At 49.9% G+C, this 25,842-nt stretch overlaps 1 protein-coding gene across 2 annotated transcripts in view; it reads left to right on the top strand.

The window, feature by feature from the left end:
- Window positions 1–20,692, top strand: part of TESMIN (testis expressed metallothionein like protein) — a 35,604-nt gene extending 14,912 nt beyond the window's left edge. The window contains exons 6-10 of one of the 2 annotated variants that reach the window (XM_032879077.1): window positions 1,132–1,203; window positions 16,083–16,185; window positions 16,940–17,077; window positions 18,782–18,957; window positions 20,497–20,692. In XM_032879077.1, the coding sequence (XP_032734968.1) occupies window positions 1,132–1,203; window positions 16,083–16,185; window positions 16,940–17,077; window positions 18,782–18,957; window positions 20,497–20,689 (682 nt within the window). In that variant the 3' untranslated portion in view covers window positions 20,690–20,692. The remainder of the gene's footprint in view (window positions 1–1,131; window positions 1,204–16,082; window positions 16,186–16,939; window positions 17,078–18,781; window positions 18,958–20,496) is intronic. The other variant, XM_032879078.1, reaches the window with a different exon arrangement.
- Window positions 20,693–25,842: the final 5,150 nt, after the last annotated feature.

Raw genomic sequence — 25,842 nt, 5'->3', positions numbered from 1 at the left:
AAACAGAAGCCCAGACAGTAGGGCTGGGCTGGAGGCTGCTAAGGCAAATGCGCCCACGCAGGAGGAACCCACCGTCCACGTACAGAGGACAACGGGCTGAGCTGGGATTTAGGGTTTCCCCAGTCCAGACTCCACGGAGCTGAATGTGTGAGTGTGCGGCGCCCAGGCAAAGGGGCTCGCCTGGCACACCGTCTTCGGGGCAATTGTATCAGAACCACGGGACAGGTGGCATGCAGTGCTTCCCCGCTCTGTGCGGCAACAGGAGACTGTTGGCAAACGTTACCTGTGTGCCAAGTTCCCCTGCAGTTTCTGTAGGGACCCCCTGACCAAGCAGCATCCCTGTGACCCAGCAGAGCCCTGTCACCGTCCCGTCATTGTCTTTGGGCACTTGCCCCTCCTTTCACCATAGCGTAGTAAACGTCTCAAAACGAGGACGCGGAGTTCCCTCCGCGAGCGGTACTGGAAAGCAGCACTTGGGAGCCTTCCCCGATTTTAATCCCCAGCTGCCCCTCATGTTTAGCCTCTATGACTCGCTCGTCTGTCCCCCTCTGATGCCCCCACGATGGCTCCTGAGCTAATCCCAAGAGGAATTAGGTCTCCACTGGAAACTTGCTTTGACGTTGCTGGTAGCTCTGCAGCGTGGACAGCTCTGACACTGCCCAAACGATATAAGATGACGATTGGCCGATTTAAGTTACATTATCCTTAGTGTTCAGATTGGGGAAAATACGCCGCTGGCCGCGTGGCCTAATAGATAAGGCGTCTGATTCCAGATTGGGGAAAATGCAAAAAGTTGAACTAAAGGAGCTATTTGGCATGAGGGTCCCCACATAATAGGGGTTTAAACAGATCAAGGGAATAACGTCCAGAAGCCTTCCTGGGGAGGGGACAGCAGTCGGGTCCTGTTGTGCACCCCGTGGGGACTGTGGGCATCCTAGCTGCGATCGGCCAGGCTCCTGCCATCGTGCAGTAATACACACAGCAACTCCGTTTCATGATCGGGCGCCGATAAATAGTACCTATGAGCACCTGGTGCTGAGATTTTCAGTATTTGTTCAAAACACCAGATGCTTAGCTGATTCTCCTTTTAAAGAGTAACGATCTGAATATTCTCTTTTTTAATCTTTATAGAGTAACTCTTAGTTCATGGGACACAAAGTCTAAAAAGCCATGTAACTGTACCAAATCCCAGTGTCTGAAATTGTAAGTAATCACAAATCCTTCATTATTAAGTAGAAATAAGGTTGTTTAGAAGTCAGTAAGTGGTGCACAGTCGAGACGAGCGTCAGCGGCTAGCAGCGTGGGGCCGCAGCTGAGACCCGCCGGCCAGAGCAGCGAGACGCCGCGCCCTCTGCCCAAGCCTGGCTCGGGTCTCCTGGGATTCTCTTGACCGACTAACTTAGCAAAGGACCCTGCCTGCCCCTCGCATGGTGTGACTTTCTTGGGTTTGGGTTTGCATCTCCGCCCCTGGGATGGGTGCTAACCGTGGCACCCTTCCGGGGCGTTCACTGGGACATTGCCGCATCCTAGTTTTTACCAGTTGGTGGACTGGTTCACTCAGTAGTGAATTTTCTCAGAAAAATCCTCCCCCGGGGATGCCAGCTCGCAGGAGGCTCGGTGGGGGGATGGTGGGGCTGGCCGTGTGGCAGAGCTGTGGGCGGGGGTGTGGGCGGTGTGGCTGACGCAGGTGGTGGCCCCGGTATCCCCTCTGGGCCTGCCACACGAGGATGCTGTTCGTGTCGTCTGCCCGGCTCTCAGCTTTGCCAGGTGTCTGCCCCAAAGGCCTGCCTAGCTTTAGAGTGACAGTTGGAGGGGGCACACATCCCCGTCCTGATGGCTAACGCTGTCTCCACGTGGTTTTTCCCTTGCAGAGCTCCTGCTGAAGTCACTGAGGGCTCCACTGATGGGACAGGGACTTGGGGGTACACAAGTGGGTCCAAGTCCAGAAATCTGAGAAACTCGCTTCACTGTAAAGACACATTCATTTTCATTTTTTAAAAAGCAATGCTGAAAACTAGGGTTGGCTGTGTGAAAGCATTTGAGCGGTCACTGGCTTAGTCTGTGAGTGTGAGCCATACGCCTCTCTGAATGCCGGGCACGCCTGAGACCACTAGCACGCGGCTCCGGGTGAGGAGGAAGGAGGACAGAGGGCGAAGCCTGGACCGCGTGACCTTGCCGAGCCAGAGTGGCCCGCCCAGACGGAGACGACCGATGCGGCGGAGGACAAGGTGGTAGCGTGTAGGGAGGACAGAGCCAGGAGGGGAGCAGGTCCTGTCCAACGGGGCTGCCAAGCTGTAGCTGTGTTTTGGGACTGGGGAGACCAGAAGACCTGTGAGGCCTAGAGCAGGGTATAGACAGTCACTGGGGGTGGAGGGAGGTCCCCCCACGGACTCAGAAGTAGGGTGGGGCTCCAAGAAGGGTCTCACTTATGGATGACCCCACAGTGGAAGGCCACGGAAATAGCCCTAGCCTAGAGGCAGCTTTCCAGATGAACAGGAAAGAGATGCGCTCTTCAGTCATCCCAGGTGGGCTTGGTCAGCGCTGGAACAAAGGAACAGGAGGTGCAGAGTGTGTCCCGCGCAGTCGCTGTCGGAGGAAGGAGGCGCCGGCTCTGTGGGCCACGGGCTCCGCCTCAAGAGAAGCGCCCGTACCGCAGTGGAGGCTTAGCGCCCTCCCGGCGGACCTGGGGACCCGCACCTCCACCGGCGCTCGCCATCGAGTTCCAGCTTCCTCAGCAGCTCTGTGCTGGGAAGCCAGGGGCCTGGAGCACTGTGGGCACTGGAAGGGTGGGAGCACCCCCGAAAGTCACCCGGGGCCTCCCAGTCAGCCTGTCGTGCTTTGTTGGCATCGGCCAACCACTGAGAAACCAAGGATCTCCAGAAAGTTGTTTGCGGAAAAGCCGAGGAGGGGACGACTTCACCCCGCCCCGCCCCCGCCCATGCAGAGCCGCCGCGAGGTCTCCGGGGGCAGAGCGTGCTGGCGACGACACAGCCGTGTGCGTGCGAGTGCCCCGGAGCTTCGGTGGGGAGCAGGTGTCGGGAGCCGACTGTCCATCGCTTGCCCCGTGAGCACGTGCCATGATGACCAGGAGGAGACTTCGGGTTTCTTCACTCTTCTTCTCCCCACAACTAAGTTGTGTTCTTAAAGTGATGGAATATAGTTTTCTTAGGGTTAATTGTCCTGCTTTATTGAGAGTATCTATAGGATAAAGGTCAAGAAGGATGACTATTAATTGACCATCGACGGAGAGAGAAACACATTATTGTGACATGTGCACATGGGTAACACCAATGACTGTAGCCACACTGAGTGGGAAGTCCTAGCGCTGGCCCCTGCCTCCCATTCTCTGGACTCCTCCCTCGAAGCGACTGTTTTAGTGACTTCTGTCTTCAGGCTTTCGGGGGATCATCTACCACCTTGTCACTGCCGTAGAGAGAGTGTTCGCTCTGACCCGTGTCCCTCCCTCCCTCTCCAGACAGAGCTGGAGCCGCCTTGCTGGTTCCTCTCCCCGTCCCACTTAAAGCATTAGATAACGGACGTCAGCTTTTCTGGTGGTGTCATGAGCCAGCAGAAGCTGGGAACTATTTTGAAGTGATGAAATTAGTCTGTATAATGAAAATGATATTGATGTAAACTTAATAAAAAAGTAGATAAGCATTTGCTATTATTTTATTGACAACTTAGTATTTAAAAAGTTTTTAAAGATTTTTCAAGCAGTTCTCTTCTATCTTTCCACTGCCACTACATAGGACCTTCTTAACACTTTTTATACATTTTAAACATGGATTTGCTTTATACTTAGTTTATAAAAGCACTGATTGTGAAAGCCACTTTCATAACGGGATTTTTTGAATAGGCCGTGACATAGGTATGGTATGCCAGATCTCTGGGCATAACTTTGCCGAGTGTGGAGGAGTGCTCTCGGGGTCGGAGGGAGGTCTCTTCCCGTGCCATGAGCACACTCTGGGAAGAGGCACCGGCTCTTCACTGGCTCACAGTTTCAATTAGTTCTGAAATATGTTAGCAAATCCAAGCAAAGTTCTTTAACTATCCATTCCAATTCTGTTTTTGCTGAGATACTGGGACTTGTGGGGACTTGTCGGGAGTGTTATATTACCCACAGTGTTTTTACCCTAATCAAATCTAAATCAAGATTTTAATCATAGACTGGGCAGTCTCTAACATTGGTTTTTCAAATGGCCTTTTGTCTCTGATTAAACAGGTTAATTAGTTATAATTAATTAACCAGAATCCTGGGGCTACAAGGTCAGAGCTGGGTGATCATTTTGTCTAGTCTCTTGTTTCTTACTTCTGCTTTCGATTCCTTCCTTGATGTTTAAAAATATTAAGTACTTAATTCATACCCAGTAGCGTATAATTCTAATATTTAAAGTCTTTGCTTGTCTGATTCTGGTGTTTTCTTCTCTTGATTTTTTCACTCATTATGTTTGCTTGTTACCTCATGTATTTTGTGAATTTTTAAAAATTGTAAGTTATAGTCACTGGGTCTTGCTATGCGGGAATTCCCAGGCTGACCCGAGGGCGCGTTCCTGCAGAGAAACTGTTTGCCGCTGCTTGGCCTTGACGGCACTTCCAATCTGGACAAGTTAAAAGTTTTCCTAAGGTATTTTTTAAGGACCCACAGCATGAATTCAGATCTCTCAAACCCAAATGGGCCCCCTCCTCCCAGCCAGTGCCCAGACGGATGCATCTGCTTGCCTAGGACGGGTTTTCCTAGAGCGCTCACCATCGGGTAGGCACCTTCCACTGTTCTGCCGGACGTGCAGCTCTTGGAGCCGAGCCCCTGCCTGGGTGGGCCCCAGGCTTTGGGTGGATGCACGGAAAGCACTTAGAGCAATGGCTGGCATAGTCTACTTGTTGTTAGAAGGGTTTGCCATCCCTGTGGGTGTCGCTCCCTCCGCCACCCCCGTGCAGCCGTTAAAAGCAAAGCCGACGGTCGCTGGGGTCAGTAGATGCCGAAGACGGCTGTCGGCCCTAGCTTCGATGTGGCTCACTCCTCTGACCTTCTGTTTCTCTTTTATTTCTTGGCCTTGAAGCGGTTTCCTTAAATATTTTACAGGCTCAAGTATGCATCTGGAAAGGTTTTAAATATTTAATACCCATGTTTTAAAGTGTTTTAAAGAATTTGTCAGGATGGCCAATGAGTTAACACTAAGATTAGAACACACGTCATCGTAGGTCTTTCCAAACACATTAAGACTCTAAAAATTATAGGACACAGCGTGCCTGGGTCCAAGGCGTATGCGTGGACAGTGGACAGTACGTTCACCTTCTTGCTGAGTCCCAGAGTACGATTACCCAGAAGTGTTGAAATGCTGCCAGCTTGCCAGCCCTGAAACACTCTCTACCTCGAGGACAGCACCTTTAACAGAGTGATGCTCCTTCAGTGTGTTTCCCAGACAAAAGAGGGGCCACCAGACTTCACGTGGTGGCAGTGGCAGTGGTTTCCTAGGCAACGGTGGGAGTGGACTGTGGAAGGGGACAGTGCACGTCCCTTGAGCAAGAACACGTAGACTGCGTACAGTGGATCTAACAAAGCGTGGACTGTGGAGTGCTCCCAGACGTCACCATCCACGCTGATCCCTCAGCCCGTCGGCAGTCAGACTTTCTGCCACCAGAGACCTGGAACCTGAGGTCTGTGTCCACCGAGTCCGTGGAGTATGGGAGCCCGAGACCACAGAGGGTGGTGCTCTGCGAGCTCTCTTGCTGCTGCCAACGTGAACAGAGCAGTTTGGGCCTTTTCGGAGAGGAAGGCAATTTTACAGAGAGGGGCGAGTCCACATAAGTGGTAAGAAAGGGAGTGGGAGTTTGCTCAGGGACCAAGCTGTATGTCCCGCCCCAACACAGGGGTTTTCAACTTAGCGCTCTGCCCCCGAGGAAAGGGCACAGACGGCTGGAATTGTCACGAAGATGAGGACCGCGCCCAAGATCTGATGTCTGCTGGGCACCCAGCACACACGGCTGACGGGGAGCATGACTTTTGGTGGACAGAAGTTTTAAATTTAATGCAGTCAGAATGGTCACTTGTCTTTACTGTTACTGCCTTCTTGTTCAGGAAATCCCAAGTTCCCATATCCCAAGTCCAAATGGTCATGCTGTTCGAGTTTGTTCGGAAGTCTTAGAGTTTGCTTTTCTCCTTTGCGGCCTCAGTGCACCTGGGATTGATTTCTATGAATGGTGTTAGGTAGGGATCTAATTTCATTTTCTCCCCCGTATACACAACTAATCGTCCGGCACCGTTTATCACGAACACCAGTGTCGTCCCAGCGATGTGCAGCGCGTTTCCTGTCGGCTGTCAGGGTTTGTTGTCTGTGTGTGGGTCTGGTTCTGGGTTCTTGATGCTGTTCCACGATGGGTCCCACTTCTCAGTGGTTCGTCTGTGGACGTCCTTCACCATTGTATTTAACAACCTGACTGCGAACGGGACCATGACTTCTTTCCGCATCTCCATCCTCTTTTCCTGGTCGTGATAGGGCCTCTCCCGCAGCCTCTGCCATGCTGGGCACTCACTAGTCTGCTCCTGGTTTTCCTGGTAATACTTCTAACCTTCCCTTGCCCTGCCTGAAGTGAGATATTTGCAGTAGGTTTTTGAGAGACCCTCTGTGCTTAATGCTGTTAGAGGCTGTTGGACAAAGACTGTGACCTACAGTCATCTCCTTAGTGTGTCAGTCCCATCAGCTGCTCTGTCATCCCCCACCTCCCCCAGAGGGACGGATGCTTCCCCAGCTCCCGCCCTCGCCTTCGTTCCAGCCACTGAGGAAGAGAAAAGAGGATGCAGGCCCATGTCTCCCCTTCCAGGGCATAACCAGAAATTGCCCGAATCACTTCCACTCATACTGCCTGGGCCAGAACCTCATCCGGTGCTCAGACCAGGCTGGGTGGGAGGCTGGGAAATGTCTCCCGAGTGGAGCCTCCCACGTGCTCAGCTGAAATTGCTGCGGCTGGAATCCGGGGAGAGTAGCTACTGCCGAAGGGCTGCTTCTCCGCCGCACACCTGGGTCCCGCTGAGGAGGCTTCCTTCCACGTCCTTCTGTTCCTAAACAGGCATTCTGCTTTATTCTTACTATAAGTGAGTGGTCAATTTTATCAAAGTCTTTTTCCTGCATTTATGGAAATGATCACTGTTTTTTTTTCTTTTAACCCTATAATATGTTCTATTACAATAAATTTTCTAATGTTAATCCACCCTGTAGGCTAGGGATTGAACCCAAATTGATCACAATGTACCAATTTTACCTTGTAAACACTGCAAGATCTTGTTCTGGTTTTCTAATATTCTGCCTAGGACTTTGCGTCTTTTCTGGAGTGGGGTAGAGCTACGATTTCCCTTTCTCATGTGTCTAGAATGTGGTTGTGGTATCGAAACCAGCATTTTGTGTTGCCCCATCCAGTGCGCTATCAGGCTTCCCTACTCCCACCCCAGCCTCTTCTGTGGCACTTTCGAGAAAGTCTGGGTAGGGTAGCCCATGTTTGTTCTTTGAAGGGTGATCGCCCACTGCCCGTAAAACCACCGGGGCCGGGTGTCTTTGTGGGCTGGAGAAGAAGGGGATGGGCTACCCAGTCACTTTCTCTCTTTGCTATTGCTTTTTCTAAGTTTTTATTTATTCTGGAGTCCATGTTGGTATTTTTTTAAAGATTTTCCTTATTTATTTGAGAGAGAGAGAGCACAAGCAGGGTTAGGAGCAGAGGGAGAAGCAGACTCGAGCAGGGCGAGAGGCAAAGGGAGAGGGAGAAACAAATCGCTGAGCAGGGAGCCCAATGCAGGGCTCGATCCTGGGACCCTGAGATCATGACATGAGCCGAAGGCACACGCTTAACTGGCTAAGCCACCCAGGTGCCCCCTATGTTGATATTTTGCATTTCTCTTGAAAATTGTTGAATTCTCTTAAGTTTTTAAATCTACTTGTATATTCCTGTTTATATATTCTTATGTTGCTTTAAAAAATTGTCTGTGTATCAGTGGTTACAGCCTTGCACATTTTCTAAGCTTCTGTTGTCATTGCTTGTCTCTTTTCTCTTTCTTGATCTTTCCCATGGGAAGACTGTCTATTTTGTCAGTCTTTTCAGGGCATCAGCTTTTGGTTTTCTGGATTTCTTGCTTAAGATTTCTGGTTCCTATTTCAGAGGTATATTAAGGTTTGCCCTTTACTATTTCCCCAGCACACCTGTTTTATTTTACTCTCTTGTCTTGCTCGCTTTTTGTGCTAATGCTTATTTATTCTCTTTTTTATTTTTTAGGAAATGCCTGTAAAGCTTTAGATTAGTCCCCTGCACTGCTTTAATGCACCTACAAGAGTTGGTATGAGATGCTTTTGCTGTCACTCACTTGAAATCTTTTTAAATTGCTATCGTAATGTTCTCTTCGCCCACGGGTTGCTCAGGTCACACTTCCCAGTATCAGATATGCATGTAGATATATGTTTGATGACATTTTAATTGTTAATTTTTTACTTTGGCTACACCGTGATTAGACAATATGGTCTATAGGATATTGATGCTTCGAAATTAATGAAGACTTCTTTTTTATGACTTAATGTTCAATAGATTTTTAAGATATATTAACTTAAAAGTGTATATTCTCTATGTGTTGGATGTATTTACTGTGCCTTAGGTCAGATTTGTTCATTTTGTTTCTTAAATCTCATAAATGCTCTTTAGATGTTGTGTGATTTATCTGTTTTTGATAAAAGTGTGTTCAGACCGCTCACTCATTGGGATTTGCCTGTGTCTCCCTACACTTCTGTTTTGGTTCACATGTATCGGGTCTGTGGAGCAGGGCACACAGACCCACGCTTGTTGTGTCTTGGTGGTGAATGCTTCCATCAGCCGTGACATACACCTGTGTCTCCTGTTGCGTTTGGCCTCGAGTTCTTCCCTTGCTGATACTCACGTTGCCACCGTGTTTTCTCAGGTTGGGGTTAGCAGGCACGCTCCCTCTCGCCCCTTTCTGTACACACGTTCTGTGTGGTGCTTTTAGTTCCGGTATGTCCTCTGTAAGCTGACTGTGGGTGGCTTTTTAAAAAAAGCAAATCTAATAATCCAAGTCTTTTAACAGACTTCTTTCATCCATTTGCATTCCTTTTGTCATTATTGATATATGTGGACTTGTTTGTACCACCTTATCTTTTTGAGGTTTTAAAATTTATTTAAGTTCTTTTTTTTTTTTTTTCAGTCAGATGGTGGCATTCCGTACACACTTTGTATACCTCGTGTTTGTTTGTTTGTTTTGGTAACATGTACATAACAAAAAATTTACCATTGTAACAGTTTTTAAATCTACAATTCAGTGGCATTAATTACACCCACCAGGCTGCGCAGCCATCACCACCATCCATTTCGAGGACTTCCTCATCATCCCAGTTAGAAACTCTGTACCCAGGAAGTAGCTATTGTCCGCTCTCTCCAATCCCTGGCAACCTCTGTCCTACTTTCTGTCTCTGAATTTGCCTACTCTAGGGACCTGATATAAGAAAACCCATACAGCATGTGTCCTTTCCTGTCTGGCATCTTTCACCCAGCATCCGTGGTTTCTCCGTGCTGTAGCAAAATGTGTCAAAATTTCATTCCTTTTCAAGGCTTGAATATACGCCATTGTACATACAGGCCACATTTTGTTTAGCCCTTTCTCTGGTAATGGACTTACGGGTTGTTTCCACCTTTTGGCTCCTATGAATAATGCCGCTATGAGCACTGGTGGACAAGCATCTCTTGGGGTCCCTGCTTTCAATCCTTCTGGGTAGAGAAGCCCAGAAATGGAATTCCTGGATATGGTAAGTTAGTGGTTTAACTTTTAGGGGAACTGCCATTCTGTTTTCCACAGCAGATATACCATTTTACATTCGCACCAGGAATGCACCATCTTATTTTGTGTTTTCTTTTTTTTTTTTTAATTTTTAAAAGATTTATTTATTTATTTATTTGACAGAGAAAGAGATCACAAGTAGACAGAGAAGCAGGTGGGGGTTGGGGGGGTGGGAAGCAGGCTCCCCGCTGAGCAGAGAGCCCAATGCAGGGCTCAATCTCAGGACCCTAAGACCATGACCTGAGCCAAAGGCAGACGCTTAAGCCACTGAGCCACCCAGGAACCGTGCACTGGGATTTTGTGTTTTCTGTTTCTAGTTTTTTCTTTTGCTTCTTTTTGCCTAATATATGTTTCAACAATGTTGGCAAGGTAGAGTAAGTTGAAAGTGAGATGAGTTAGGAGGCTATCACAAGAGTATAGAAGAGGCGAGAAAGACCTGAGCTGAGGCAGGGATGGTAGAACAAAAAGGAGACTTAAGAGGTATTTCAGTTATACATTTACTCATTCATTCCACAAATATTTTTTAATTTCTGTGATTTCAGGAATGAGAAAGACTGAGATGAACAAGATAGGCATGGTCTCTGCCTTCTTGGCACTCACAGTCTAAGTGGGAGATGGACATGAATAAAATAATCATATAGGTAAAGGTCACAGTGGAGATGTGGAAAATGTGACAAAGGAGTGATAGTGGGTGTGGGGGAAGGGGCGGGTAGATGACCAAGTGTGAAAGCCAGGGAAGACTTCCCTAAGGAGGGGTGTTTGGATGCAGAGAGTTAATCAGGTGGAGGTGGATTGAAAGTGGTTGGCTAACGATGTTCTAGACAGGGGAAACAGCCCATGAAAAGGCCCTGTGGCAAGAGAGGGAAGGTACAGGCTTCTAGGAACAGAAAGTAGGCCAATGTCACTGGTGTAATATTATTTATGTTCCAAAATATACAAAATAATCTAAATGTTCAGTGTGAAGAGGATTATTAACTGAATTATGCTGCTTCTGTAAAAGGGGACACTGTGCAGTCACTGAAACAGTGTCTAAATCTATGTACATGGGAAACATTCATAATAGCGATAAGTAATAAAAACCAGTTGTTAGAGTGATTACTGATACTGATAAGTAATAAAAACACGTTGAAACAATGTTTAGAATATGATCTTGTTTTTGTTTGTATATAATATATAATCAAACAACATATGTTTATTTCAGTATGTATAGTTTTAGAGAAAAAATCTGAAATATGTTCACCAAATGATCATTTCTAGGGAGTGGAATTCTGAGTGATTGTAATTTTTTTTTCTTTTTGCTAATTTATATCTAAAACTTTTATTCAACAAATGTGATTTACTTGTATAAAGCTAAAATTGGAAAAAAAAAAAACAACAAACATTTCTGAGCCAGAATTGGTAAACTTGATAACTCCTCAGGTATGGGGGAAGAGAGAATGGTGGTAACGGCCAGAAGGGACTTGGGATTCTGTTAGTGGTGGATGGCACCACGGACACAGAGAGGGAGCATGGCTTGAGCAGAGTCGAGTGGGAGAAGATCACAAGTTAAGGCCAGACACGCTGAGTTGGAGGTAGAAATGTCTGACAGGAAGCTGGGAATGTGGTTCTGGAACAGAAGAGAGTCACAGCTACTGAGACAAACGTGCAGTGAAGAGGTCCTTGCATCTCCAGCAAGGAGGTCGTTGGTTGCCTCTGAGAGCCAGTAGGGCAGAGAAGAAGGTCGGGGTGCAGTAGGACGAAGGGTGATGGGTGACAAGGAAGGATAAGCAGGCAATGTAGATCATTTTTCCCGGTGTTGGTGGAAGAAGAAAATGAGCATTTTAGGGTAGAAGACAGACTAGGTTTGGCAGTCGAGATTTAAAATTTTTCAACATAAAATTTAAAAAAGCAGAGGGGCAAGTGTGAATCAATCAAACCAATCACCAAAGTATGTAGAACAAGAGAAGAAATGTGCCTGGACTGGACCTCGGTAAATAAACATAGTTTGGGTATAAAATTCTAGATTGTTGGTTTTCCTCGCAGAGCTTTGAAGATACCGTTTTTACGATTTCCCTTTCTTTCTTTCTTTCTTTCTTTCTTTCTTTCTTTCTTTCTTTTTTAAAAGATCTTATTTATTTATTTGTCAGAGAGAGAGGGAGAGAAAGAGCACAAGCAGGAAGAGAGGCAGGCAGAGTTAGAAGCAGGCTCCCCACTGAGCTAGGAGTCCGATGCGGGGCTCGATCCCAGGACTCTGGGATCATGACACAAGCCAAAGGCAGACACTTAACAACTGAGCCACCCAGGCATCCCTCCCATTATTTCTAGCAGGAAGTAAGCTGTCAGTCTAGATAAGCTGTCTTTCCTCTCTGGGGCTTTTAAGATTTTTCTTCTGTCTTTTATCCTTGTATTTATCTTTTTGGGGCTCATTATGCTTCTGAAGTCAGAGGGTCCACAACTTTCAACACTCACAGGTATCTTCATTCCATAGCCTCTTCCCTTTTCTCTCTTCTGTCCTGTAATGCCGATCTGCTATGTGATAGCCCCTCTAGCTGTGCACAACTCCTCTTAACCTCTTTTCTGTGTTTTTAATCTCTTCATCTTTTTATGATGTGCCTTGATCTGATTTCTTTGTCTTTCAGTTTATTCTTTCTCACTTTTAATTTAGTTATTCTTATGCAGATAATATACGCAAAGAGTTTTTTTAAATTTTTATCTTTTTAAAAGAATTTAGGTTTTTTTTTTACATTTTTTTAAAAGATTTTATTTATTTATTTGCTAGAGAGAGAGAGAGAGAGCAAGCACAGGCAGGCCGAGTGGCAGCAGAGGCAGAGGGAGATGCAGGCTCCCCCCCGAGCAAGGAGCCCAATGTGGGACTCGATCCCAGGACACTGGGATCATGACCCGAGCCGAAGGCAGAGGCTTAACCAACTGAGCCACCCAGGCGTCCCAAAGAATTTAGTTTTAAATAATCTCTACACCCAAGATGGGGCTCAAATTTTAATCCCAAGGTCAAGAGTCACATGCATCACCAACTGAGCCAGCCACATGCCTCCTCACATAGTTTTAAAAGCCAAGGAATTATATAAGACTTGTCACAAAGAATGGTAGTTCCCTGACAACTGTCCCTTATTTTATGATCTCCAGGAATTTTCAGCTCTTTAAACAGACTCTTTTAATATTTGTCTCCACATATGTAAATAACATGCCTGCTTTGCTAACTTCTTGGCTTTTCAGTTGGGGCATCTTCTCCTGGTTTCATACTGTGGGAGATGTGGGCTTTGCTGTCCCTTCCCCACACATCTCCCACCCCAGACATCAGACACATGTGGTTAGATCAGTAGTAAGTGTTTCTGTTTCACAACTGGGAAAATGCTACTCCCTGCTGGACCGTCCCTGCTGGACCGTGATTCATTTCCTTTCCTGCACTTCTTCATCGTTTCCCTGGAGGTCATAGTTGATACTGGGCTTCCTATGTGAATGACACTAATTTAATAACCCTAAACTGCCCTCTGGGTAGATAGCTGTCTTCCCATCACACTCAGACCTGCTACATACTCGGTTGTATTGATGGAGGAAGGTTTTCTTAGAGCCGTGCGCCTGTCCCCGTCTAGACGCTGTCGCACCAGCCCCGACCATGGACTTTCCCTCTGCCACCACACCAAGGGCTTCTTTTGCTTCCTTCCCAAGTTCGATTGCCTGGTGCCTGGATCCCATTTATTTTAGATTGCATAGTTGGATTTCCAATTTCAGTTCAGCTTCAAATGCTGAATTTTTCTTCAGAAATTTGAAGATTTTGCTGCATTTCCTTCTAGTTTCCAGTGCCGCTATTGAAATTTTGACATAATTCTTGCTCTTGCTTCTTGTGTGAAGCCGGTTTTATTCTATCTGGAACCTCATAGGAGCCTCTTTTGGTTCCCCGTGCTCTGAAAGTGGACGGTGAAGTCTTGCTTTGGGACTCTCTCACCACTTGGCAGTCCTTTTTCTCTGCAAACTCATGCCCTTTAGTTCTGAGAAATGTTCTTAAATCATCTTCTGCCCTTTCTTCTCAAAATTCTATCTTTCTGGACCTCCTTCTCTTCTCCTCATTTTCACATCCTCTGTTAAGATAATCCTATCTGTGATTACTTTTTTATTTTCCAGAAGATCATTTTTATACTCTGTTTTGTAAAGTACCATTTTCTTGTTTCTTAATCTGCCCAGCAGTTTCCTTTCTCTGGACAGTCTGTTGCTTTAGGCCTCTGTGTTTCATGTCAGGTTTCCCGGAATGTCTGCGGATCTCTGGCTGTCACTCCGCTCACATTTAAGATGAGACTTAAGCTTCCTATGGACTCTTGGTGGTAAGACGAAGCCATCTATTGGGAAACCTCGCTGTGGGACTCTCTGTATTCGCTCTTGGGCTGGACGGCATCCCCAGAGAAGGCCTTTGCAGTGTGGTGTTAGGATTCCAGGGGCCAAGTAGAAGACAGCTGTGGGTCTCAACAGTCACCTTTCCTCCTTTGGTTCATTGTGATAGCGCCGCCCTCAATCATTTTGCCCCAGGGAGTCATTTCAGTCTCTTGCCACAGCGGTTGGTGGAGAGGAGGAGGGTGCTGGAAAGGGGAGGACCTGGGGGCTTGCTCCCTCCTCACTAGAATTTCAACCAATTCTCTTCTCATCCCACCCTCCTCCACCCCACTCCAGAGCAGCCTGGAACCACCGAGTCCGGAGTCTTCTGAGCTGCTTCCTTGCTCTCTCCCGCTGGCCCAGGGCTCGGGGTCCTTCAGTCTGCTGTCCATAACTCCCCTCTGCTTTCCAGCCTCCGATCCTCTGTCATCTCTTCCCACTTCTGCCCATCCCACTGTACATCCCAGTGCTCCGGAAGCCCTAGAAGACGCTCTCCTATTTCCCCCTGTGCCTGGGAGGGGCACATATCCCCACTCCTTCTACAAAGGGGATCTGTGGGGAAGTTGTCTTTCGAGGATCCTTGCTTTATATGGTGTGACTCCCACCTTCAGTAGCCCAGATTTTGTCTTCTGGCTCCCACAGGAGCAGGCTCTGGGTTACCGGGACCAGCGGACACCCCAGGATGACACTTGGCAGCTACAGAACTGCTTTATTTCATCTCTGATAATCTCCTTTGCTTTCCTCTTGGCTCGACATGTATTTTACTATATTATTTAAAAGAATTCAGACAATAAATATTGAAAGAAAAATGTCTAGGAATTCTGTAACACTGAGGTTTTTACAAACATGCAGTCTACCGTGTTGCCAGCCATGGGCCCTCCTGGCGTCACACGACACTTGTATAGGAGACACATCCGTGTGATGTCCCGAGCTCCCCTGGGCGACCCCTTGAGACGGGCAGGTTAGATGCCACGACTTCCATGTTACAGCTCAGGACGCTGACACGTCACCTCTGTCAGGGAACATGGGGGCCTGGTTTGAAGCTCCCTTCAGTGACTCATGCCCTCACGAGAGAGCGGCGGGGTCTTTTCCAGTCACAAGCGGGAGTGTGGAGTAGCCGATGAACTCCCGAAGCCTCTCTGGGGTGCAGGTTATAGGGAAGACACAGGGAGTCCTCGTCTCAAGGTTGAAGTTTCACGTGAGTTGAGGAAAGTGTCTTATCTTCACCCATGCTGAACCCGCATAAGCCATGGGCCTCCGCGTACCCCTCCTGGACAGTCCGAGGGCAGGTGTCGTAGCCATAAACTCTGACAGGTCTTCTGGGAAAACCCCTTTCTGTGCCTTTAAGACCTCCGGAATCCCAGGGCACAGTGGACACGTCTGGGGAGAGATTGGGCTAAAAGCTGTTCTGTAGACTCCGAATTCACAAACAACCCTTTCATGATAAGAGAGTCTGATAGCAGTGGCCTCGCATGCGGGTTTCTTTCCCCATTCATCTCCTCCACACGCTGACAGGGAGTGGAAGGAAGATGGAACCCAAGCCAGTTTCAGCCTCCAGGCCCCATTCTTTCCACTCGCAGTCACGGTCTGGCCAAGAAGAGGGCTCGGCTTGGCGTGTGTGGGTGGCCGGGGCCGGCGGGGCACTCCGGGGAGAGTGTCCGTGGGCACGAGGTGCAGGGGATGGTGGACAGCCGCGGCCGGGGCTTGGACTGGTTTCTCATTCTCCCTGTCAGTCCCAGGACAGCATCTTCCCAGGTGCTCTAGTTTTCACACAAAAGGAGTCAGAGTCTCTAAATAAGAATTGTGGCGGCCTCCAGCGTGCTGGCCGGCTGAGTCCCCACGCACGCTGCTGTCCCCGCGTGCTGCACCTCTGACACGCTGTGCTGTTGCTTCCCAGGTACTGCGACTGCTTCGCCAGCGGGGACTTCTGCAACAACTGCAACTGTAACAATTGTTGCAACAACCTACGTCACGAAATCCAGCGGTTCAAGGCCATTAAGGTAATATTTTTTCCACCAAAGACATGCATTCTAAAAGTGCCTAAAAGTGCTTGAGATATGGGGTGCCTGGGGGCTCGGTTGGCTAAGCGTCCGACTCTTGGTTTCGCCTCAGGTCACAGTCTGAGGGTCGTGAGATCGAGCCCTGCATCAGGCTCTGTGCTCAGTGGGGAGTCTGCTAGAGTTCTCCCCCCTCATGCTTTGTCTCTCTCTTTTTGCTTTCCCTCTGTTTTTTTAATTAACAAATAATGTATTACTAGTTTCAGAGGTTGAGGTCAGGGATTCGCTAGTTGCATATAGTACCCGGTGCTCATCACATCTCGTGTCCTCCTCCATGCCTGTTACCCAGTGACCCCAGCCCCCACCCGCCTCCCCTCCAGCAGCACTCAGTCTCTCTCCTAGGGCTCAGAGTCTCTTATGGTTTGCCTCCTCCTCTGATTTTATTTTATTTTATTTTTCCCTCTCTTCCCCTATGTTCCTCTGTTCTGTTTCTTAAATTCCACATAGGAGTGAGATCATATGATCATTGCCTTTAACTTATTTGGCTTAGCGTAACACCCTCTAGTTCCATCCAAATGGTTGCAAATGGTGAGATGTCATCCTTTTTGATGGCTGCGTATTAGTCCTTTGTGTCCTGCGACTAATCCTAAAGCAACAGATGGATTAACGTAGCAGACAACTGAGATCCCTCTCACTGAACAGGATTTTTACATAATAAAGTACACTTTGATGGAGTTTTGTGTTTTCTGTCTTATAGGCATGTCTTGATAGGAATCCAGAAGCTTTCCAACCAAAAATCGGGAAAGGGAGGTTGGGAGACGTGAAGCCTCGGCACAACAAGGGCTGTAACTGCCGGCGCTCCGGCTGCCTCAAGAACTACTGTGAGTGCTACGAGGTGAGCCGCCCCGGCCCGGGCGCAGGGGACCCGCCGATGACCCCGGGGCCCCTTTGGGAGCCCGTTGCCCGCCTTGAGCCCACCATGAGCGCCCAGCAGAGGCTCCTGCCCCGTGGCCCGGCCTGCTCCGTGGCAGCAGGTCGGGGGCTCCCAGAGGTGGGCCTTGCCTCCTCCGGGTGGAGTCTCGTCCCCAGGCTGGCGCTCCGAGACCATAGTGGACCGTGCGGCCGCCAGGCTGAGCACACAGCGGGGCAGAGCAGTTCCCAGGCTGGAGTTTCTCGGGGACTCACTGGCCGTAGAGGGGCTCACTCTCTCCCTTCAGCTTCCCCCTCCGTTCCTGGTGTTGGAGGAAAGGGAGGGACAGAGGAAAGGCCCGCAGGCCCCAGCAGTGAAGGAACCGGGAGGGCCCTTCCTTGAAAGACTCTCCCTTGGTGTGCTTGCGGTCTTCGAGGGCGATCTGTGAATTTTATTTGGACAAGGTTGTCCCAGACGGTCAGGCTTGAGAAGAGTCCTCGTGATTCCGGGGACACGTGCTGGAAGCTCTGAGTAAGCAGGCCCAGCCTCCCCCAGCTAGGGTTTTGGAAATGTGGTCATAAGTCATGCCGAGATACAGGATTCAAGCTGTGAGTGCCACCCCCCCCCAACCGTGGAGCAGGTTTCGGATGGTCTTACAGCATTTCTGCCTGATCCTCACCCACTTTCCGGAGGCTGAGCCTCTGCCAGGCAGCAGCCCACATGAGAGGCGGGTGTCCTGTGCTCTCGAGAGTCGACTGGAAATCCTGAAGGGCCTCTTGCTCAAAACATCCAGGGGGCAGAGTAAAACGCAAGAGATACCCTTTGATGTGCATCTCTGAGGGACCCCCCGCAGCAGATGAGACAAAGAGGGAGGCCAGCCTGAGCCAGGGGGAGGCCCCGGCTTGCCAGGCACACTGCCTTGTGCCAAGAAGCCGAGTTCCCCCCACAAGCAAGTGGCCAGGGCCTCCCTTAGGACAGCCACACAAGGCCGGCCCTCAGTGGGTCCCAGCCACACATTCCCTGCAACAGCAGAGCCAGCAGGACACAGGCCCCCCGGGACATGACATGGGCTCGGGTCCAGGGCGCCGCAAGAAAGCAAACACTGCATTCAAGCCGGTCCAGTGCAGGTGTGTGGCTCTGGACTCCACTAGGTGTGCAGTGGCACGAAGACTAAAAGACAAGGCACATTCCTTCGTTAGAAATACTGAGCATCCTCTGATGACCTTAGTTGCCATCCTGGGCACAGATCAGCAGAACAAACATAAGAGTAACGAAAAGTTTGAAATATTGAGAGCATTACCAAAATGAGACAAAGAGCCACGAAGTGAGCAAAGACCATTGGAAAACCTGTGCTGACAGGCTTATTGGACACGGCAGGGTGGGGGGGCACAAACCCCCCATGTGTGGAAACGCAGTATCTGAGAAGCACAATATAGGGGGGTGAGCTGAGAGCTGTGGGCTGGGATCCTAGGACCCGTGTTCCAGTCCAGGCAGCGCTCTGACCCCCCTTTCTGCTCGGGACTCATGCCCACACTCACACGCCAGCCTTCCAAACCCCCTCCCTGTGTCTGTATGAAAACTGCAGATTAAACACACACACACAAAGTTATTTAAGGTCCAAATAGAATGTGTTGTTTTTTGGTGAATTATAGGGCAGTCTAATTTTATTGAAGCATTTTATGTTACCAGGCCAAAATTATGTGTTCTTCTATTTGCAAATGCATTGGTTGCAAAAATTATGAAGAAAGCCCAGAACGGAAAACCCTAATGAACACACCCAACTATATGGAAATTGGAGGGTCTGAAGGCAGCCATCAGTTGTCACCAACTAAATTCTCAGGACCACCAAAATTCAGACAAGATAGGTAGGTACTGTGAACCCACCCTCCGAAGAGGGGAAACAGAGGTTAATTTGAGAAAGTCAGTCTATATACTGGAAAGAGCGTGTGTGTGTGTGTGTGTGTGTGTGTGTGTGTGTGTGTGTGTGTGTGTTTGTGTGTCTCTGTGACAGAGGGAGGGGTGGGGACGATGTGACAGCTCCCCTGCTGGACCAGCCTGAGATCCCACCCGCTGTTTCCTCGGGGGCCCCCACCACGGAGACCGCTCTGTGCCGTCTGTCCTCACGGACAGAGCTACCCACGTTGTAGACAAGCAGAGGGGCCCCGTGAGGATCGCTGACAGGCCAGCACTCCCGGCAGCGAGGGCACGATCTCCGGACCGCCGGCACCTGACCGGCTGCTGGCCGTGTGGGGAGACAGCCTGCCCGCCGCGCTCCTTCCTACGGGGGCGGTAAAGCACCTCACACGAGGTGGACAGCGCCCCACTGAGCTGGGCTGAGGCCATATTAGAACCCCAGCAGATCTCAAAGGTTGGGTGTTAATTTTACTATGTATTAGACTAGGTTTATCCACTTAAAAAAGTACCTTTCAATTCAATGCCTCGTGCGCTATCATGATAAAGTACCAGATGTCACGAATTCATATCATTTTGCAAAGCCGAGTTCGTGCTTATTTGGTCAGAGACACCAGAGGTACTCGTCCCTGGGCGTGCAGGGGTCTTCACCAGTAAAAATCCACCGAATGCAGCCTCCTTGTCTGTGAACGGGGGAGCAGAGATGTTCTCTTGTGGCTCGGGAGCTGCGTGTCCCACCTGGTGTGATGGAGGCTCCAGAGGTCAGAGTCTGGCCTCCAGGCATTAGGGGTTTCCTGGTCGGCCCTGTTTGTTCGTCTTGAACAAGTCATCACGTGTTGTCTGCACGGAGAGATTCGAACCCATCCCAACCCCCGTGTCTGTTCTCATCCTCCAACACTTGCCAGCACTTGGGGAAGTTTTCCTGAATTTCTGGAGTCTGAGCGCGATGTGGGCAGAGGTGGAGCAAAGCCACAGTTGCCCCTCGAGCTCAGAGGGGCCCCGGGCCGGTCCTGCACGACAGAGTCCTGATGTTCAGGGCTCCCAGGGGGCCTTTGTGGGGGGGAACCGTGCCGACAGCGCCCCTCCACGGGGACGAGTCCTCAGGGCGGTTGGCCTCCGGGAGCTCAGGTGCCCCCGGGGCCGGAGCTGGGAGCAGGCTTCCCGGCGCTTCTCTAGGGCCTTGTCTTACCCAAGAGGCCTGCCTCTACCCCTGCCCGGACCCCGGGCTGGACGCTGTCGCCCCGGAGCCCCTGCCGGTTGCAGGGGGCCTCCTCCAGACCGTCCTCAGAGCCTGCGGTGACAGGGGAGTCGAGAAGTGGACGGGTCACCCCTAAAAGCAAAATGCGTATCGTCAAGGTTTCCGGTACGAGGAAGCTGGCGTTAGGCTTCACCGGTGACCCGCTGTAAATCCCGTGACCAGGACGTCCCCTTACCCATAAGGTACTTAAAGCCCTGCGCGGGGGCCGGGCCTGTAACCGCTCTGTTCCCGCCAGGCGCCCGCCCTCGTGCATCTCCTGGGAGGTGGTGGAGGCCGCGTGCGCCTGCCTGCTGGCCCAGGGCGAAGAGGCGGAGAAAGCCCGCTGCCCCGACGGCCTGGCGGAGCAGATGATCCTGGAGGAGTTCGGGAGGTGCCTGTCTCAGATTCTCCGCATCGAGTTCAAGTCCAAGGGCCTGAAGCTTGAGTAGTTAGTGTGGTGCCGCGGGATGCGCGTAGGTCTTGTTTCAACGTGCAGAGGGAAACGCACGCGCAGTTTAGAAAGGTTGTTGGAGGGACACGAGGCCGGGCCTGGTCAGCGGCCGTGTCGCTGAGGTCAGGCTTTCCCTCTGCATCCGGGGGCCGGGGGGATCTACTCAGAGTTCGCGGTGAGGGTCTCGGTGAGGGTCTCGGTGATCACAAACCCCCTTTTGGAGGGAGTGCGGGACGCAGCTCACAGTGGCCGTCTGGCCCCGGGGACAGAGCGGCTCCTGGCGACTCTGGGAGCACGTCCGCCCTGCCGGTGCCGGCAGCCTCTGGGGAAGCAATGACCCATCCCCTAGCCTTCACCCTGTCTTGGAAATTTTCCTCTGAAGGCTTCTCCACCTAAAAAGCTGTAGTGATTTTTCACTAAAAGCATTTTGAAATAAATTCTCCCGATGGGCTGCTAAGATACAACTTAAAATCTCCAGAAAAGTACAGAAAACCTTGAGGAATTCCCAAGTGCGGACGTTTTCCCAGAGTCACACGAATTCTCCACTCGCCTCGGGCCACCCTGAAACACAGGCAGCGCGCTCATGCTCGTGACTGCAAATGACCTAGGTTCTCCTGTGTTTTCATTTGAGTGTGGGAAAGCTCTATTGTCCAATTAATTTCTCCCTAATTACTGTTCTAATATTATTATTGTTTGTTAAAATATGGTTAAAATAACTAGTTTGCAGAAACCAGCAGGTAAGATTAGTTATTAAGTTGACTGTCTTTTGGTTCTATTGGAAAAGCAAAGAGGATTAAAAACTTCAAATGTCTTCCATTGTTGTAATTAACTTAGTAGCTGAAACGTATTGGTCACGTTTCTGTGTTTATGAATAGCTGCGGCCCCTTAGAGCCCGTTTAGAAAGCTCGTTCATGGGCGCCTGGGTGGCTCAGTGGTTAAAGCCTCTGCCTTCGGCTCAGGTCATGATCCCAGGGTCCTGGGATCGAGCCTCACATCGGGCTCTCTGCTCGGCAGGGAGCCTGCCTCCTCCTCCTCCTCTCTCTCTGCCTTCCTCTCTGCCTACTTGTGATCTGTCTGTCGAATAAATACAAATCTTTAAAACAAAACAAAACAAAACAAAAAACTCGTTCATGAGCACAGTGTGGTCAGCACGGAGCCCTGCAGCCGCTCGCGTTTCCTAGAGCTGTATTTGGAACAGCAAATTCTGACGAACCACGAAGGGGAAGAAAAACACTTAATTTTTCACCATTTCAATCCCCCTTTGGCTCCTTTGGATTGAGATTCGTGGCGGCAAGCCGGAGGCAGAGCCCCGAACGGATGGGGAGGGGGGATCTGCCAGGCTGGGTGCCCTGTTGCCTGGCGTGCTTTGGGTCCCATGTGCACCTGCCAGAAGAGCCGTGTCCACATCACCCCTGGGGCTGTGGGTGGGGGTCCTGACACAGGGCTTCGTGACCCCTTCCTGGGAGGCGGCCTTCCCTCTGCATCTCTCCTGAGAGCTGCCCGTGGCAATGTCTGCAGACCATGCAGGTAACTTAAAATTTTCTGGGAGCCACATTTTAAAAAGTGAAAAGGAGTAGGCGAAATTTATTTTGATTATCCTTCATCTACTGTCATTTCAACATGTAATCAAATAAACATGATGGATGGTCTGCGTTCTTTTGTATGTACCAAATCTTTGGAAACCAGTGCGCGTTTTACACCCACATCTCAGCACACACCCAGGAGCTGCAGGGCTCAGGTGTGGAGGGAGGCAAAGGAAACGCCATTCTCCAGAACTATTCTGAGCCAAGAGCTCCCCAGAAAGGCCCTGAAGCCAGGCGTGGCCCACCTGCAGAGCCCGGAGAATGTCCTGGCCGGGGAGGAGGGTGAGCATCCACCTGGGGTCGGGGACCCGGCATGACCCTGGAGCTGCCCAGAGCCCAGGCTCACGTGGGGCGAGGGAGATTCCGGCTTCAGCCAGGGATACCGAGCCGAAGCCTGAAAATGAGGGAAGGGGCACGACCCCAGAGCGTCTCTGGCCAGTGAGAATTTCATAAGCCCATACAGCTTGGAGGAAATTCAGTATGAGAAGGGAAAGCCAAGTAGGGCTGTGTATCAAGCCCGCGTGTGTTGCCCAGAGGTGACAGCTACATAGACGACTAAAAAGAGAGAAAACAGCTCTTCTGTTGCTGGTAAAGAGCCGACGCCGTATGAAAACTACATCAAACTAAACACAGCGTGTCCCCACTTCGGGCTGTAGCTGTGCAAAGTGACTCTCTCTCTCTCTCTCTCTCTCTCTCTCTCTGTGCTCGGCCACCTCTGTGATCGGGGCAAGACGGTTGGGTTTTCAGGGCTGGGGTCTGGTTTTGCTTTTCCCCAAACGCAGCTTAGCTTAAACCTTGCCCTTTCGAGAATCTGAGAGAAAGTCCTAACACATGACGTGCTGAAAGAAAGCTGCTTGTCCCCTCAGGACACTTTGACACCACACTTGGCATTTCCCCTCTGCCCATCATTCTCCGTTTCTCAGACACCGGCGGGATGTCCTGTTACTCCTTCCGTCGGTCTGACACCAACTGTCTGGAGTCAGTGTCGGAGTCCCCAGGGGAGGGCTCGGTCCCCCCAGACCACCCCCAACCTCGCACACCAGTTGCCAGTACTGGACCCCTGGGGGGAACCCGCACACTTCCGTCTGACTTGGCTGCCACTGGAGGTCCCCAGGGCCCACCTTCGAGTCTGCGGCTTCGCTCTAACTGCTCACAGAGCTCAGGGGGACACTTGGCCTACTATTACCGACGATCGTAAAGGCTATTCAGGGATGATAGGAAGAGCGGGATGAAGAAGGCCACAGGGCAAGGTTTGGGAGCATACTCTGTCCCCGGGAAGCTGGGGTGCCACCATCCTGGCAGGTGGCCGTCACCAGCCCGGAGACTCGGAACCCTGTGCTGTCGGGCTGTGCATGGTCGCTTCACGTCAGAGGCACAAACAAGTATCCGCTCGATCTCCAGCCGCTCTCCCCTCCCCAGAGCATGTGACTGGGTCTTTCTGGTGACCAGCCCCCAGCCAGGAGCCCACCCAGAGTCCCTCATTAGAACAAAAGACACTCTGGCCACCCAAGAAATTACAAAGGTTTCAGGAGCCCCGTCAGGAACCAGTGCGGAGACCTAATCCGTATTTCTATGTTACACATGCTCAAAGCGTTCTCCTCAGTTAACCATGAGCTTGTAAACAACGCAGAAAACCTGGGAACCTGTGAATCCTCCTGAAGAGAGAACCTTCTGCTGCTGGAAAACATCAGCGGGAGCCTGTCTGTCGTCCTTGTCTTGGCGCCGAAGCTCTTCCTCCCTGACACAACCCTGTGCTCGTCGCCTGAACTTCTGCCGACCTCCAGCGGGGATACGGCTGAAAACCACCACAGACGAGTTAACGCGCAAGCTGGGCTAGAGCATGGTTTAGGGAACGGAAGATGGAAGTTTCTTCTAAGATAAAGATGGTGCCCGGGGCATCAGTTGGGGAAAAGAAGAACCACTGGAGGAAGGGGCGGTGCCTTCTGCGGGGCGCGCTCCCTACAGAGGCCCGTGGGCAGAGTTCAGTGGGACACCAGCGTCACGCTGTCGATGTTCTGGAGCTTGGCCCTTCCCTGACGGCGTGTGATGTCATTTTCAGGTGCTTGCGTGCCTTCTGTGCACCCTTTCTAGTGAGGTGTCTGTCCAGGCCTTTTGCCCATCTTTTAACTGGGTTGTTCAATTTCCCATGGCTGAGCTTTAGGAGTCCTTTGTATATTTTGGATAGCAGTCCTTTATCAGATCTGTATTTTGCAAATATTTTCTCCTAGTCAGGGCCTTTTCTTCTCATTCTCTCCATAGTGGCTTTCGCAGAGCAGAAGTCTCAAATTTTAATGACGTCCAGCTCATCTGTCATCCTCTAACGGATCATGACTTTGGTGTATCTAAAAAGTCACTGCCATGCTCAGTCATCTAGATTTTCTGTGTTATAGGAGTTTTATAGTGTTCGATTTTACATTTGTGTAGATGGTCTATTTTGAGTTAATTTTTGTGAAGTGTGTAAGGTCTGTGTCCGGATTCTTTTTTTTTTTTTTTTTTTTTGGTTGCATGTGGATATCAGGCTGTTCTAGCAGCTTTTTTTGGAAAAAACTATTTTTGCTCCATTGTGTTACCTTTGTTCCTTTGTCAAAGATCAGTTAACAGTATTTATGTAGGTCTAGTTCTGGGCTCTGTGTTTCATTCCATTGGTCTGTTCATCTGTTCTTTTGCCAAGACCACGCTGCCCTAGTTACAGCTTTACAGTAAGTCTTAAACTCAGGTAGTTGTCGGTCCCTCAGCCTTGTTCTTTTTTTGCAAGACTGTGTTGGATATTCTCGGTCTTTTGTCTCTCCATATAAACCTTAGAATCTGTTTTGCCGCAAAATAACTCTTAGAGGGTTTAACTGGGGTTGCATTGATTCTATAGATCAAGCTGGGAAGAATGGACATTTCGAAAATACTGAGTTTTCGTATCCATGAACATGGGATATTTCTATTTTTAGCTCTTCTTTGATTTCTTTCATCAGAGTTTGTGGTTTTCCCATGTGGAACTTATACAGGTTTTGTATGTATTTCGTTTTTTGGGGTGCTAACATAAATGATATCACATTTTTAATTTCAAACATCACTTGTCCCTTGGTGTTATATAGGAACTCAATCAACTTTTGGGTTTTTCCTAAAACATTTACTTATTATTTGAGAGAAAGAGAGCAGGGGGGGAAGGGCTGCGATGGGCATGGGGAGAGACTCTCAAGCAGTCTCCCCACTGAGCAGGGAGCCCGTCATGGGGCTTGATCCCAGGACCCTGAGATCATGACCTGAGCTGAAACCAAGAGTCGGTTACCCAGGGCGTCTGGGTGGCTCAGTGGGTTAAGCCTCTGCCTTTGGCTCAGGTCATGATCTCAGGGTCATGGGATCGAGGCCCACATCGGGCTCTCTGCTCAGCGGGGAGCCTGCTTCCCCCTCTCTCTCTGCCTGCCTCTCTGCCTACTTGTGATCTCTCTGTCAAATAAATAAATAAGATCTTCAAAAAAGGGGGGGGTTGGTCACCCAACCAACTGAGCCACCCAGGCTCCATAAAAGCAATTAGCTTTTGTATATTGACCTTATATCCTGCCACCTCGCTGTGATT

This window comes from Lontra canadensis, unplaced genomic scaffold, assembly GCF_010015895.1.
Source record: "Lontra canadensis isolate GAN:19392208 unplaced genomic scaffold, GSC_riverotter_1.0 scaffold66, whole genome shotgun sequence".
In the NCBI taxonomy this organism is placed as follows: domain Eukaryota; kingdom Metazoa; phylum Chordata; class Mammalia; order Carnivora; family Mustelidae; genus Lontra; species Lontra canadensis.
This window is presented reverse-complemented; position numbering and strand designations above follow the sequence as displayed.